The 17120-nt window shown below is 44.6% G+C and overlaps 1 protein-coding gene across 9 annotated transcripts in view; it reads right to left on the bottom strand.

Annotated features, from left to right (window-relative positions):
• dmd (dystrophin) overlaps nt 1–17120 on the bottom strand; it is a 281446-nt gene that overhangs the window by 110376 nt on the left and 153950 nt on the right. For all 9 annotated transcript variants that reach the window (XM_076049405.1, XM_076049406.1, XM_076049401.1 and 6 more), the window contains 8 exons: nt 12710–12810; nt 12132–12243; nt 11525–11638; nt 11277–11432; nt 10049–10219; nt 6806–6988; nt 6371–6505; nt 2254–2403 (listed from right to left, as the gene is read on the bottom strand). In XM_076049405.1, the coding sequence (XP_075905520.1) occupies nt 2254–2403; nt 6371–6505; nt 6806–6988; nt 10049–10219; nt 11277–11432; nt 11525–11638; nt 12132–12243; nt 12710–12810 (1122 nt within the window). The remainder of the gene's footprint in view (nt 1–2253; nt 2404–6370; nt 6506–6805; nt 6989–10048; nt 10220–11276; nt 11433–11524; nt 11639–12131; nt 12244–12709; nt 12811–17120) is intronic.

The following is a 17120-nucleotide window of genomic DNA, read 5'->3' as shown; positions in this document are numbered from 1 at the left end:
ATGAAATTAAAAGGGCAAACGTGTCTCTTTGATCGGGAAAAACAAAGAAAAAGAGAACAAAATAGATAGCTGGCAAGGATTTGATTTTTTATTTTCCCACATCCATAGGTCGCTTTTTTTTAAAAAACGCCCGGCATGAGAATTTTTTTTTCAAAGTGGGTTGTTGATGGGACGAGATAAACAGACGTCGGGGCCGCCGCACTCTTTTCAACCAGCTCCCTCTGATTTGGAATCAGATGGAGCCACTCATTTGAAATTGGCAGCCGTCGCCGGATAAGAAGTCGGCCACAGATAAAACACGAGTTGAACTTTTTCGCAAGTCAAACGTACATCCCAACTTTTTTTGGGGGGGGGTTCTTTTCTTGCCGCCATCGGGTACATGTGTCATTTCCTCCGTCATAAAGCAGCTGCAAAGCCGTTTATTTTGGCATTTATTTGATTTTAGAATTTTAAGTTTCAAGTCGCGTTTCGCCCCCCTCTTAAACTCACTACAAAATATTTTTTTCTGTGAAGTAGCAGAACAGCAGCAACTATAATGACCCCTCCTATGGTCTGGAGCACTTAAAAAAAAAAAGTCTATTATTGAGTATTTAATAATCATTTTCAGCTCCAGCCGAGTGTTATCGGGCAGAGGGCCGAGCGCTCCAACGGCTGAGATGTTTTAGAATCAACGAGTTGGCACCAAGAGTCTAAAACATCATGATTAAAGTCATTTTGAGAGGTCATTTTATATTTTTGGATTATATTTATATTGTAGACACGTAAAATACACATTTTTCTTTTTACCTACACCCCAGCAGGTCAAAAAAGAACAATGTTTTTTTGTTTTTTTTGCTTTTCACTGCTCCGTCCGTCCGTCCGTCCAGAGAAGCTCGCAAACAGCGGCGCCCTCTGTCGTCCTTTGTGCAAACCACAAACAAACACAAATGCACCGGCTTCACCTCGTCTAGCACACACACACACACACACACACACACACACACACACACATACATACACATTCTCTCTCTCTCTCTCTCTCTGTCTCTCTCTCCCTCTCTCGGATGTGTAGACAAACAAAGGGAGGCTTATCAGGCTGCGAGGAGAACATTAATCTGCTTCCATTGTAAGGGAGGATCAACCCGGCAGGCAATAGTGCATGTTTGGGCCGGGCAACGCACGCACACACGCGCACGCGGCCGTGCATCGACCACAATCTGTTGCCGAGGATCACGGCGGGAGGCTGAGGCACGTAGTGCGGCCGCCGCAGACGGCTGACAATGACCAGAAGGAATGGAGGGGAGATAGCAGCGAAGGCAGAGGGAGGAGGAGGAGGAGGAGATGGGGGAGATGGAAGGGGGAGGGAGTTTCGAAGGAAGAGGCAGAGCGCGTGGACGACTGGCGCTCGTGGGAGCTAGTGGGTGGAGGATACCAGTATTCCAGTATTGGCAAGCTACGGCCCAGGGGTCATCTGTGGCCTGTTAAGGTTTTTAATCCGGCCCACCGAACTTGAAGAAATTACATAAATAGTCAGTAAGTCAAAAAGTCAGAAAAGTCATCAAGTTTGCCCATTTAGAGGAATAAATGAAACCTGAACCTGCTGAGCGACAGACAATGCATAAATTAGGATATGGAAAGGAGCCCTAAATGCATACAAACCATTACAAAGTCGTTCCAAAAAAAGCAGATATAAAATAAAATATAAACAAATCAATAAATCAGCGCTAATGTCCACTTTGTCTGATTTTGACTAAACACCTTTGCAGCATCACCCACCTTCGCTTCCACTAGACAGCTGAGCACAAGATGGTGGCTGCACAACCGCCAATACTAACTGTGGCTCCCACTTCGCTTAACTAAACTTAACTTAGCATAACTTAAAAAAAAAAACCCAAACAAACACCTGAAATCAGTCTGAAACTGTCTCATGTCAACGAGGACGATGAGACGTTTCGGTCAAGAAGCAAACTCAAATTTAAAAAAGACACTGGTCAGTTTTTTTTTTAGGTCTTGTTATCTATTCTTTCTTTGATATCTTTGTCTGAGTGTTGTCTTGGTCTCGAACCTCAAATGTCTTGGTCTTGTCTCAATCTCGATACTCTCTAGTGGTGATACTCTAGTGATACTCAGGTGGTGCCGTCTTGACTGCAACACTACGACGGGGCGAAACCCGAGAGCGAGTGAAAATGCCTCCGAGTCCGAGACCCTTCAAAAATGGTCCGTAGACTGAGACCAACTCGGAGTCCTCCGACACCGGCGTCCGGCGGGCCTTACCCTGGCCATCAGGTCGTCCCACCGGGCGTTGAAGGCGTCCAGCTTGTGCTGTATCAGCTCGTCCAGGACGCCGCCATCCATCAGCGTCTGGGCCAGCTCCCGGATCTGGTTCCTGTTGTCCTCCGGGTGACGCAAAAGAACCTCCAGACTCTGCGGGCACAACCACAAACAAACAAAAAAAACATATATATGCCATCCATCACGCTGCTGAACGACGCCGTCCCCCCGCACTTGTACGGACATTTCTCAACGCCGATGTGTCTCGATAGTGTCCGCCGTGCAAACGAGGCGGCGGAGCCAGCGGTGCTGTGCTTTGAAGGTCACTCGCAAAGAGTTCAGAAACATCCAGAACTTGACAGAGTGTTAGCTGACCACGGCCACAAGGACCAAAGACGGGGGGTGGGGGGCGGGGGGGGTTGGAATAGATGAATTTATTGTATTATGATTGGGTTGTGTCTTCGTGGGCAGTTTCCCTTTTCTATAAATGGGATTTTAAATGATATATATTTACAGAGCAAATGAAAGGCATTTATTTTGCAGGACACACACTTTAGTTCAATAATTCCAATAATTTATTTACCAGTCATGACAGAACGTGGGCTAGCATTCTCATTTTTGTGGAATGAATCTGAGCGATTTGGACCTCATGATAAGGAAATAAATGTGGGTCCTGACACTCCACCGGTTAAGAACCATTGGAATAAAATACATTATTTAATGACAAATTACATGAATCGAAGATTCAAAGCCTTGATTTTGCGAACATTAAAAATGGATTCCGCCGTTGTGTGACCCACATGCCGTCAGGATGGATGGACTTTGTCTTTAATGCAACATTTTACTGCAATACTTTTCGTGGCTGTCGGGTCAAACCATCGATTTGAAAAAGAATCCATTGCCGCAGCTCTACGTCACGAAGGTCACGAAGTTGTGGGTGTGGCGATAGTTTAGTTGCCAGGTGCTGTAGGCTTATTGGTGGATGGAAGGAAGTCGGGTCACTCTGCCCTCACCCTCCAATCATGTCTCACCTCTGGTACCACCCGCACATCCAAATATGGAATCTTCCGGTTTGGAAACCAAATTCATTCCAGAATCCTCAACACAGGGTTAAACACAGTCAATGGTTGAAATGCAGCTCATTGAGAGCTGAGGGGAGGAGTTCCCCTCTGTCGCATTGCCCCCTGCTGGTGGTTTTGGATGATCGCGAAACATTTTCAGTTCCTTTTGCATTGGCAAGTTGATATCATTCCGCACACGGCCAACCTCAGGTTAAAACGGCATGGAACGAGTCAGTGACCATTTGGAAGGAGAGTTTTCTAAGTTTATGTTCCACCGCTGCCCACTAACTTCAATGGCGTTCAACATCAAATAACAACAGTGATCTAACTCAGTGGATCGTGATGCTCTCAGCACATTGATGTTGTCCGTGCCACGTGGTGGCCACACTGCAAGACAGGAACTTAACGTTGACTGTGAGTCGAGCACTTGGGACTTGGCTGGGGTTTTCTATTGCTTTTTCCTATTAAAATATTGCAGGATGACATTGGTTCATTCTTTTTGAATAACCCTGTACTTCCTAACTATGGCCCACTGCCTACATGACATTCCCAAGTTCAACCACCAGGGGGCAACCACGCTAGCGTCATTTAAAATATGCTGCTTAATAACGGCAAAAACTCCAGTCTATACCTTTTTGATGAACCCGTGGCGATGAAGGTCAAGCCTCGCACTGCATATTAAACGACGCGGCGTGGGAAGATTAGCCACACTTTCCCCGATAATTGCGCAGGATTAAGAAGGTACGGCGATGACACGGCGAGGCTAACAGAGGTCAATTACCTCTCGGCTCGTGTCGCCGCCGCCGCTAAACAGCTCCTCACATCTTCTGAAATCCCCGGGAAGGTTCTGTTTGGCTGTTGAGCGGAGGGCTGAGCAGAGCTAAGCAGGCAGGTATTAGCATCTTTTACGATTGACGCGGGTCTTGAAAGTGCTCTGCATTGGTTGAGCTCCACAAACGCTGGGGTTTCGTACGATGAATACGAAAAGCAGGATACGAGCGCCTCCAATCACCAGAATCAGTGTTGCCATTGTGCTTCATTGCTGAGGTTCATCTGCGCTTTTAATCTGCCCTTTCCTGCCTATTTTAATCTATTTCATATTTTCCTTCACCCAGAATGAACTTTTTTTTCCCCCAAAAGGAAGCACCTCACATTTCATCCTTCCGCTAAATGATGAATAGACGCATGGCCTTCCATCATTTTTCGTTTTCCAAATTTGATTGTTCATTGACAGAGAGAGAGAGAGAGAGAGAAAAAAACAACAACAACAACAACAAACAGATGGCATCTCATTTTGGCAGCCAACGATTGTTGTGCGTGGTGTGTGCATGTTCATTTGAAAAAATGTCTTTCCTTCGCTGGAACACTCGGGAACAATAAATCAGTGCATCCGTTTCGGTAATTCCGGCTGTATGCAATTCCTCCCCCTCCTCCCGCCTATTACTTCCTTGGCCTCAGATTTCCTCCTTCCCCTCCTGGATGGGGTCCTGCTCAGTGGGGGCTGCCGTGGTTTTTCAATCAGCAGCCTGCTGGTGAGACACTTCTTGTGTCGGTAAAAAAAAATTAAACAGTTTGCAGGCGTGCTTCTCACAAATGACTCCATGGCCAATGGCCGTTATTTTAGTTGCAACAACTATGCTTAGCTGCTAGCTAAGCTACACAAACAACAGCAGTCGGCATTTAAATTAGCTTAGCATGCTAGCTAACATACAACCTTACGTTTGCAAAGTTACGAATATACGAGGCCTAGCCAGACTTAGAAAAGTACATTTTACCGTAAATATGACAATAAAGTCCATAGTCGATAGTCTGTTCTTTTCACATCACGTAATATCCACTTGATTCAATTGTTTAATAACTTAATAGTTCAATAGTTTGTTTTTGTCCTCGTCTCATTGGTCTCTCATACGAATCTGCGACAATGTGCAGTTTATTGGACCAGTTTGGACCAGAGTTGAAGCTCGCAGAGTTTAGTGTTGGTTGACTTAATCTTTGAGGAATCTCAAAATCAAAAGGAAACTCTGAAAGTCACCTTTTTAAATCATAATTAAGACTCAGTGACCTCAGTCACTGAGTCTTAATTATGATTTAAATTCTCTGGAAACTAAGTGCTGCTCAACTGCAGCAAGGCCCTCATGACGCTTACAGACACCGGGCATTTTGCAGTGTGGAGGACCTGCAACTAATTTTTTAATGTGCTGATTCTGCGAAACGCCAGTCCGACGCTGGCCGCATGAAATATTCAGTTTCTTAGCCAGGTTTTCTCGGCCAAAGCCACATTTTTATTTTATCCTGTAGGAAAGCAACGTTGAGCCTGTTTGAAAAGAAAGTGCCAGGGGTATCACAGCTTCAGTTGCACTAATAGTCTTGAAACCTTGTGTTCCTAAAATGTGTGTTTTTTTTTCATCAAAATCAATGACTGTATAAATAGTAGTGAAGTATAAATAGCCTGCATTATATCTTTTGGCCAGCAGGGTCAACCAAAACGGTTGCAAAAAGACAAAAAAAAAAAATGACTGGCTACCAATTAAGAAACACCTTTAGAAACTAGCAACAATGTTGGTCTAAACCTTTAATACAAAAAAAAATGATTAAATAAGCCCAAATTTCCCATTTTGTCAGATTTGGTCTAATTTTGTGTAAAAATGATCATGAAGTTGTGGGTGTGGCGATAGTTCAGTTGCCAGGTGCTGTCAGCTTATTGGTGGATGGAAGGCATGGCTCACCTCTGGTACCACCCACACATCCAAATATGGAATCTTCTGGTTTCAAAACCAATTGGAAACTCATTCCAGAATCCTCAACACAGGTTAAACACAGTCAGTGATTGAAATGCAGCTATTTGAGAGCTGAAGGGAGTAGTTCCCTCTGTCGCATTGCCCCCTGCTGGTGGTTTTGGATGATCGCGAAATGTTTTCAGTTCATTTTGCATTGGCGCACTGTTTAATTATTCCGCACACGGACAACTCGGGTTAAAACGGCATCATGTCATCGTGAAACAAATTTCTAACAAGCTGAAAATTTCCCTCGACTCAGGTTTCAGCTCGTCCTGGACTCACATCCAAGGCCTCCTGCAGCTCCTCGGCTCCCCCCCGCAGGCTGTCCGTCTCATCCAGCTTCTGCTCCAGCTGATCCAGGAAGGCGTTTTCCTGCTCCAGGTAGGAGAGGAGCTCACACCAGCACGCCCACACTTCCTGCAATTGAAGCCGGGGTCAACCTTAGATCTTACCCAAACTTTCTCCCGGCGGGGTTGTGATGACTCAGCATCTGCTCACCGGCAACCATTTTTAACAAACACCCCCACCCCCGCTTTCTGTCTGCAAATGAGCAGCAGTCGGTGCCAAACGACGGAGCAAAGTTCCAAATTCCAAGTGAAATCACAAAATATTTGTGCTACAGCCATTCATAACCAAGCATATTTCACACTCTATCCAACAACTTCTGCAGTATTGTGACGTTGACTGCCCCCAGTTAGCGCCTCCAGGCTAACTCACCTCCAGGGTTTTGCATTTCCCGTCCAGGCGGCTGCAGAGGCGCTGGTAGTTGGCCGTCAGCACGTCCAGCTCAGATCGCAAGGCATCGTGGGCCGTGGGCGGGGCCTTGGCGATGAAGCTGTTGACGCTGTCGGTCAGCAGCTTGACCTTGAGCTCCTTGGAGTGGACCTCCTCCTGCGCCCTCTGGTGGGAGGTGGGGGGGGGGGGGGTGGGGGGAATCAGAAAGCATTTTATTATTAAGATTACTCCTTCTGCTGTCGATTATACTTGTAACTTTCTTGTACTTGATTGATACAATGATTATTTGAAATAACTTAAAAAAAAAACAAACAGTAAAAATGTGTCGTTTTTATTCCAGAACCAGCTGAAAGTACGTACAAGAAAAGTGTAAAAGTAAAATGATATATAAAAATATTCATTTGGAAATTGTAATTCAATGACTTGCCTGGAAAAACCTATCTCAGTTAACATTTAAGCACATTGAAAATATAACTTTTGTCAACTCATGCTAAGCAAAGATTCCTTTGCGCCCTGGTTGGAGATGACACAGCTCTAACCTACTTGTATTTTTTGGCAAAAAAAAAAAAAGCACATAAAAAAAAAAACATACAAAGAGTTCTGCCTGCGAGTGGACGGAAGGCCGAACGCCGCTGAGACGTGGCCTCGGTCAAGGATCTCTGGGAAGTTTTTCATTTTATTGCGACGGTGCGCACGTTTCACAATCAAGTCAAGGGTAGCAACTCTCAAAAGTTTTTCACTGTGTCTTTCTGGCCCGGGTTAGCCTGACGACAGGCTAGTTCAGGGGTGGGGAAGCTTTTCCACCGGTGGGGCCACAGCAGGTTGTAAAGTTCGACACAGGGGCCCGGAGCAGCAGCAGATGGACGGAGTGTTTTGGTGAGAATCTATCATGGGATATGTAGAAAACGAATGTTGCTTTAATGTCAATTGAAAATCAACAAAATCAGTGTCTTTGAAGCCCCACGGTATTTAGCTCTTTATTGAAATGACTCTGAAAACACTTAGAAAAGTGATGAAATACAGCGTTTGGCGGGCCTGGATTTAAAAGCTTACCGGGCCGCATATGGCCCCCGGGCCATAGTTTGCCCACCCCTGGGCTAGAACTATGCCTTTTCCCTAGTTGTTCTGCAACACCATGAAAGCATCATCAATTCAAAGTGAGGCTGAACGCAAAAACAAGAAAAAAAAAATAGCATTATAAAGTATAAAGTTGAGCTGAAACGATAAATTGACAGGAAATGATGAAAAAATAGAAACTATTTCACTCCAATTTCCCAGAGGCAAAACTTCATTTTCCTATTCTTACAATATTTTTTCACTTTGTCATTTTGAGACGTGACATTTTGCACTTTTCTTTTCTTTTTTTTTTGTTCGCCTATTCAAGCAATCGTTCCGATCGAAGAAAGCAGTCGATTGAGCAGCTCCGGAGAATCCCCTGCAGATGGAGGTGAAAAGACGGCAAAGAGCAAAGATGCGAGATGGGAGGATTCATTGACGGAGGGATGGACGAGTCAATCGATCAATCTTCTGTTGACACAGTCAGCGAGTGTGAAGCAGGTAAGCCGGCCAATCAATGAGCGGCGGGAGCGCTGCTGCCCCTCCCCCACCCCTCCCAACCACCACCACCACCCGAACGACCGAGCAGCAGGAGCAGCAGCAGCAGCAGCAGCAGCAGCAGCAGCAGCAGCAGCAGCGAGGGGTCCGGGGAATAAAACCAAAAGAACGGATTCGGAGGAGGATTAGCTGGAGCAGCCAGAGTAGAATCAATTTTTAATTTTAAACTTGACTCTCGAGCAAACTTTTCTTTGTGTTGTTTTCCGTGGGAGGATCGGCGTCCGACTGAAGATGGGGTGGGGGGCCAGGGGAGAGGGGACGGGGAAGGGGAGAGGGGCAGGGCTGAGCGAATGGAGGGAACGGCAGGAGAGGTAATAAGACCTTTGGATGACGGAGTGGCGGGTGAATCGTTTCAACTCGCTCTGTTGTTACAGCATTAATTTCTCTGGTAATAAAAAAAAAAAAAAAAAAAAAACTTTTAGGGATGATGGTATAGTGCAGGCATGGGCAAACTACGGCCCGGGGGCCATGAGCGGCCCGTTAATATTTTTAATCCGGCTTGCCGAACTTGAAGAAGTTATATCAATAGTCAGTCAGTCATAGAATAGCTGCATCTCCTCCATGTTTTCAGTGCTCTCAGAGTCATTTCAATGAAGAGCGAAACACCGTGGGGCTTCAAGGACACTGACAGCATCGCAACTTTGCTTTGCTTCATTTTCAATCGACATTAAACCACGTATATATATATTTTTTTTTTCCTTCTATGAGGTGGCTCACCAAAACACCCCATCCATCTGCTGCTGCTCCGCTAACCCCCCCCTCTGTCACATTTTCACAACCCATTGTGGCCTCACCAGTCAAGAAGTTTCCTCAGCCCTGGTCTAGTGGTGCAGACGCCCCGGTGAGATCAGTAACCCAGGTGCACTAACGCACCAACTGCCTATAATTAATGGGACATTTAACCCTTTTTTCCTTTATTGTTTTTCAGGTCTGCTTGGCTTAATGTGAACACTGTTTCAAAGGGCTGGCTTTGTGATGTAGATACTAGCGATGTCAGCTCCTTCCATCACTTGACAGATCCTCCTCATGCCTCACTGGTTGGTCCATCATTTTTCTCCCTCAGTCTTAGCATTTAGTTGATATATTTACAACGTGTGGTAAGTATGTGTGTGCAAGTCGTCCCCGGGGCAGTTCCGTGTCACTCACACATCGCCCGCCACCTTCGTAGAATTTTGTTGTGAAATTTATGGAAATATGATTGCGCCCTCAGGAAGACAACATATCCCTTTGTGATGTCACAGAGGGCAATGATACCTTGTGACGTCGCAATTTTTGAATTGGGCTCCTATTAACCCTGCCAGGCTGCTGCACAGGCGTCCAGGAAGAGAAATAAAGACCTGAAAATTCCATCCTATGACATCCTATGCTTGTGTGCCCTCCATCTGTTGGAGAGGTAACACCCACCATGTAAAAAAAAAAAGCCTCATTGCGATATTGATGAATTAGGTGAAGTATGTGGTTACCGGGCAAAAAAAGAAGATGGAAAGCTAGTTTTCCTCCTGCGGCGTTAAGAGGGCTTTGACTCTGTCTTTGTCTCACACTGTAAAGCCAGTGGATCTACAGGATCTATATCTGCTTTACACACACACACACACACACACACACACACACCTTGAGCTCCTCCACGGCCTTGCGCAGCTCCTCGGGCGTCTTGTATGTGAAGTCTCTCTCCAGGTAGTCCTCCTCAGCCTGGTTGATCCACTCCTGCATCTCCTGCATCTCCTTCCTCAGGGCCATGGTCTTATCCAGGCCGCCTTTCAGGGCTGACTTCTTTGCATAGGCCTGGAGGTGGTGGTGGTGAGGCAGCCAAGGATTTCCATGTAAATGTATAATCGTAAATGTGAGATGGATTTACAGGATTTGCCGAAGGAAATGTGCCAGTGTTCATCCACGGCTGCTGTGCAAACAGCAGGAGTAAATACACGACGCACATCTACGGTGCCAGCAGTTCAATAATCAAGCGATTCAAATTCAAACTAAACAAGAAATATTTGCTTCCAAATTTCAAGAATCGCTTCCTCAATTTCGCTGACACGGCACCGTCGGTTCCACGGTCCTATTTCACACGGACGCTTACTGTGTATTCAAATCACAATTGAATTGAATTGACTAAAGAATAATCGATGGATTGGAAATGCAAAAATAATTAATAGATTAATAATTTACAAAAATTATCAATAGATTGATCATTTACAAAAATAATCTATAGATCAATCATTTACAAAAATAATCTATAGATTAATCATTTGACAGATTAATCTTTCACAAAAATAATGAATGAATTAATAATTTACAAAAATAATTAATAGATTAATAATTTACAAACATTATCAATAGATTAATAATCTACAAAAATTATCAATAGATTGATCATTTACAAAAATAATCTATAGATTAATCATTTGACAGATTAATCTTTCACAAAAATAATGAATGAATTAATAATTTACAAAAATAATCAATAGATTAATAATCTACAAAAATTATCAATAGATTGATAATTTACAAAAATAATCTATAGATCAATCATTTACAAAATAATCTATAGATTAATCATTTGACAGATTAATCTTTCACAAAAATAATGAATGAATTAATAATTTACAAAAATAATCAATAGCCGCAGATCTACTCACACATATATTTTCTGTTAGTATTATAGAGCATATAAAGTGCACAATACACACACTACAAACTACATCATGTGTAAATTCCTCAGGGCAATGACGACGTATTGTTTGCACACCAACCATGACACTTAAGCTGCAACGTCTCCGCCTCAAGCCAGCATGAAACCGTCAACGGCACACTTTCTAATATTCTTCGCGCTCGCACGCACCTGCTTGCAGACGTTCTCCCACTGGCCGTTGAGCTCGTCCAGCAGCTTCTGGATGTAGACTGCGAACGGCGGCTCGGCCTCCTTCTTGAGGTAGAGGCCCACCTCGTTGATGCCGTTGACGCTGGGCTGGATGGTGTGGATGTCGTTCACCAACGCCTGGTCAGGAGGTGCAGGGCAGAGGTTCATTTCGCAATCATTTAATTGATATTCGTTTCGCTGCTGTCACAGTGGTGTGCGAGTCTGGTCACCGTGCACTGCTCCAGCTGCTTCTCCAGAGCTTCCGAGTCCCCCAGCGCCGGCCACTCCTCGTTCAGGAAAACATCCACGTCCGCCATCCACTTCTTCAGAGTCTTGACGTCGTTCTAAGGGAAGGGGCGATTAAATGATTAATCTAATGACAATTTTGTAACAACTGAGCACTATAGTGCAAACAGATAATGTGCATTTATGATAGTGGAACCACTAACAGTAGATCTGAGGCTATCGGTTCATTTTGTGAAGGATTAATCTATAGATTATTTTTGTGAGTGATTAATTTAGCGATTATTTCTGTTGACGATTAATCTATCGATTATTTCTGTTGACGATTAATCTATTGATTATTTCTGTTGACGATTAATCTATCGATTATTTCTGTTGACGATTAATCTATTGATTATTTTCAAATTGATTCTTCATCACCATCATTATCATTTAAATAGATGAACAACGTGGCAACAAGTAAAAGGATATATTAAAACAATACCTATCCTGGTGTCACGTTTGAGCACAGTAAGCATCGGTGGGAAACGGGGAAGAGGAACAGATACAGTCGGGTTCTTTGATTACTCGGGCCGCATCTTTTGGCGTCCTCACCTCGAACTGCATCAGTTTGGCCATGAGCTCCTGGATTCTCTGCGCGTTGTCCTGCAGCGTGGAGCCCAGTCGCCGCCAGCGTGCCATGACGCCGTCCATCTCAGCCCGATACCTGCGAAAGACATTTGCCAGATTGTAGCGTGCCGAGTTAACTTGCCGATGTCGCATTCTTCTGGATCTGGGGAGCACAAGCTCACGCAAGTACGAACAAAAAAAATGTATCGGCAAAATATGGTTTTAACATGCTAGCTAAACGTTAGGGGCCGCGAGTTAGCTAAGCTACTCCTAGCTACCAAGCACTTTTTTAAATGAAACAGCATTAATGTTGTAGTGTACGACTTGTTCAGGCGTTTCATACTTTTTAAGCATCTGTTTTCATTCTGTTGCTTAGGAAGTACCGGACGGTACAAACAAAACATTTTATCCAGTCAGTGCAATCAGTCGATATTGGACAACATTACCAATTAGTGCCAAATGCAAGAAACGTTCTGAACTCATGTATACCAATGAAAGTTGAGGATTTGGGACTAGGTAATTGAAGTGAATGTGTGAGTACCCAAAATCTGCCAATATCTTACTTCATGCTGATGTCTGACGGTGCCTTCTGGAAGACCTGCTCTACGGCAGAAGTCAGGTAGTCCACCTCACCCTGGTGTTCTGCCAGAGACACCTGCAGGTCCTGAAGAGGAAAAGGCCCCAAAAAAATTTGAAATCAATCTCTTTACATCACAAGGCACAAAAGGCGAAGTTACGAAAGAGGACATTGACGGTCTCGATTAGGATCACAAAGAGATGTCCAGGTTATATTTCCAAATCTATTTGAAACACATGGGAAACACATTGTGAAAACATCCATCTTTCCCATAAATAAGCCCTCAGGTTGGCATTCCTTTGACACATTTATCAACAAGTCGCCGTGGAAACGCAAGCAGGCCTCGGGATTTTCATGATTACGTCTGTCACCTGCTTGAGCTCTGCCATCTAATGAAAATGCCACGGAGCAAAAACGCACAGATTTTTCAGGCTGTGAGTGACAGCGTGTTGCATTGCTCGGCGAATAAAGGCTCCCGCTGTTAGCGTGAAAAATAAATATTTTTTTTTCCTCCACTGTTTGATTTGGAAGCGCAGCGTACGTACCAAGCGGATGGCTGAGGGAATTCCCCAGGCCAACTTTGGGCAGAGAGTGAAGAAAGCCACATTCACAGCAAGGTGACTCGGAGGCTCAGCTTTTAGCTTAGTTCGAGCACCGCCAGGGACAGGACATCCGTCAGTTACTCCGGCTTACCCACAATCCTTTTGCAGCAATGTCGAATGCCAAGCAGGGAGGCGTTCGGGTCGCGCCTCTCCCCCCCCCTTTTTTTTTTTTCTTCTTGCTTGACGGTTTCTCTCAGTGGTTTTCCACTAAAGAAAAGGGATCTGACAACTGACTCAAAAAGTCTTATTTTACAGATGAGGGAGCTTGCTTATTGAAACTCCAAAAGGGGGGGAAATGTCGAAGGTTTTGGTTGATAATAATGCGAAAGCGTGACTGGAAGTGGGCGGCGGAGCGGGGCGGGGCGGGGCGGGGCGGGGCGGCGGCCCACCCCCAGGGGCTCAAGTCACACAAAAGGCGACAAACGTCCACGCGGGTAATTCATCCTGGCACTCATGCAAAATGTGCAAGAGAAGGTGGGGAGGCCAGATTGGAAGAGTTTTAACGTGCGACTTAGGAGGAAGGGACGAAATACTGACACGCTTGGCCACGACAAAGAGGTTTCATTTCTTCTTATGGTTCTTTTCCACTCGCATCCACTCGCACACGGGATCACTCATGACCTGGCAAAGCTAGCAACAGCGAATAAGTGCTTTTATTTTTCATCTGGGGGGGGGGGGGGGGGGGGAGTAGGGGGGCGAGGAAAAAGAGGAGTTGAAACTACAGCACAGCCGATTCTGGACTTGATTTGGGATTTCAGTGGCAACTTTTGGCACACAGGCAAGAGTTGCATGCGTGTGTGTGTTCTTGAAAAGCAGGCTCCTGAAACGTGCATCCGTCCTCTGGAATGCGGGACTGGGATCCGACGGGATCGCAGGTTGTATTCCAGAACGGTCTTCAGAGCAGAGCAGCTGGAGGTCCTGAGACGGCCGGGCCTCCCACATGATGTGGTTGACAGAAACAGAGCCGCAACCCCCCCCACCCTCCAAAACACAGCAGCCCTGTTCAAAGGAGAAGAGGAAGGACGGACCTGCCGATCCGGGGAGTCAGAATCAATTCGTTAAAATTACGATTTTAAATGATGAATTTTTTTTTGGTTTAAAGATGGTTAAGGTTCAATGCCTCAATGTGTTTTACTGTTATAATAAATGCAAGTTACATCATGTTTTCATCAAACTTGGCTCGGTGCTGAGCGGCACGCATAATGAGATAATGAGGCCGATGCCGTTCCGCGCAACCGTCTTGATTGGCTGATGTGTTTGTTTGCAGAGACAAAGTTTGGGGGAAATCAACTTTGATTCGCGAGGAAAAAAAAAGAGGCTGTTTTTCAACAAGGTAATTGGAATTGTTTGTGAACGTAAACACAAAGACGAAAGACGGCCGCGGATCACGAGTAGAGCACTCTGGTCCGCCCCAAACCTGTGGCTGAAGCATCACTGGCCCCTCACCCTGAGAGCGAGTAGCCAATTCCAGCGCAGGCTGGGCTACTGTCACCTGTGCTGTTCGCTGAAAGTTTTTTTTAGGTGTTTAAATGGGCCGGCCCCACAAGTGATGTCAGATCTTTTAAATGACAACTCTAGGACAATGCAAAGTCCACTCCTATGGAATTCCCTACCATAAGAAATGAAATCCCAAACAGAACAAAGGAGGTTTAGTGTGAAAGTTAAACATTGGCTCAAGCAGCAGCAGGAATGTGAACATTAATTTCCTATTAAGTCATTGTCAATATAACAGCACCTAAATCTAACTCTTGTTTTTATTAGTAATTGACAACTGCAACTGTTTTTTTTTATATTATTATTTACTGCATTTGTATAATTTAATTTTGTTTTTTTTTAGTCCATCTCATTGTATCCTAAAAGCCTGACCAGGGACAAAGACTGCAAATTAGCTTAAGCTAGACGTCTTATATGCATCACATTTTCCCTTTCTTGTGGCAATGCTGCATGCATCGCAACTGTTAATTAAAGATTAATATAAATAAATATATACACATATATATCCATTTATAAATATATAAATATATATATTTATAAATATATATATATATATATATATATTTCTGTCTGGCCTGTGCAGCGCAAACTAGGAGGTTTTGGTCTAAACAAATCTTGCTTATTGTTCAAAGTTTACCAACATAAAAAACAAACAAACAATGAAAACAAAGCGTGGTGGTGAGTTGACATCGCAAGGCTGCTTCCCTCACCAACAATCACCGGCTGAACCACCGAGCAGCGTTGCTGTTTTTTTTATTTTTTTTTATTTTTAATCAGGCACTCACTTGTGGACAGCATTAGCGTTAATTAGCCACAGTGGATTGACCTGCTCGCCAGCGCCAGCAGTTCTGTTGCCGCGGCGAGGGTCCGCCAGGCATCCACTTTATGCTAATCAGACTTGGAATTTTTTTTTTTGGGGGGGTGGGAGGGGGGGGTGGGATTGATGTCGCGGACAACATATTTACCTTTTTTTTATTTTGAAATGAAATGAGAAAAAGTGCCGCCTCGCGTTGCAGCGCTAATGCCTTTTTGGTTTTGGTTTGCTGCTGATGGAGACCCTGGAGAGTCAGCTGACTACTCACACAGTCAGTCGCTGATTCTATTGGCTTAATTGAGGGGAGCGCACCTTGCCACTGCTGACGTATTGCCACGGTGTGTGTGTGTGTGTGCATATGTATATGCGTATATATATATATATATATATATATGTATATATATATGTATATATACATACATACATATATATTTAGATATATGCATATGCACACTGTATATGTATCGATGCTGCTCATCAATCAGTCATGCTAATAAAACTGTCTAGTCTGATGACTTGTCGCCTCTGACATACACCTCTTTAGCATTTTCTTCCATTTTGGTTTGTGTTTGTTTTGTTCATTCACAGCTGTTTTTTCTGTAGGGAACGTTTGCTAAAAAGCACTCGCCCGGAAATCGATCGGTTGTCAATACAGTCAAGCTTGGCGGCAAGAGTCGGTATGTGTGTGTGTGTGTGTATGTGTGTGTGTGTGTGTGTGTGTGTGTGTGTGTGTGTGTGTGCGTGTGTGCGTGTTTAGACATTTTTTTGGTTTCTTTTAATGGAAAATTGAAAAAAAAAAGCAGCACTCGCGAGACTCAAATTATTCATTGCTTGTATTGGATGCTCAATCTCGAGTGTTTTCCGTGCACTAAACAGTGGCGCACCTTTGAATGTCATCTCAACACACACACACACACACACACTGCTGAGTGGATGGGGGGGATGGAGGGAGGCGGGAATAAAATAAAGAAATTGCAAATTAATCAGAAGATGTAATAAGTCCAGAATTATCTGGCGTGATTGAACGCTACAATCAGGACTTTGATAACTGGGAGCGGCGGCGGCGGCGGCGGCGGCTGGTGGGTGATGACAATAATCGTCTCTCCTGGTGCGACGACATCCAATCACGGCCGCTTTTAATATCAGCTGGAGGTGTTTTTTTTTTGTTTGCCTGGCACTCGCATTCGCACTCGCACTTGAGACCGAGCGTCTTTTTGTTAAGGGGTCGCTCGTTACCCGAAGGAGACGGCGGACTGTACGTGCAAATAAATATAAAATAAAATGTAAAAATAAACCGTCTCGTCTGCGCGTTACGACGGCCCCGAGAGCGCGGCTGGGAAGAGATGATGGATGCAGGCTCATCAGTATGCAGAGTGACTTCCCTCATTATTATCCTCAATCAACTTTAATTAATCTCATGCTACAAGCGCGCCGTCTCTCCCCGCCACACTCACAAGCCATTATGGAGCCCAAAGGAGGGGCCGAGT

The sequence above is a fragment of the Nelusetta ayraudi genome, unplaced genomic scaffold (assembly GCF_046127955.1).
Source record: "Nelusetta ayraudi isolate G7.1 ecotype Tasmania unplaced genomic scaffold, CSIRO-AGI_Nayr_v1 ptg000114l, whole genome shotgun sequence".
Taxonomy (NCBI): domain Eukaryota; kingdom Metazoa; phylum Chordata; class Actinopteri; order Tetraodontiformes; family Monacanthidae; genus Nelusetta; species Nelusetta ayraudi.
This window is presented reverse-complemented; position numbering and strand designations above follow the sequence as displayed.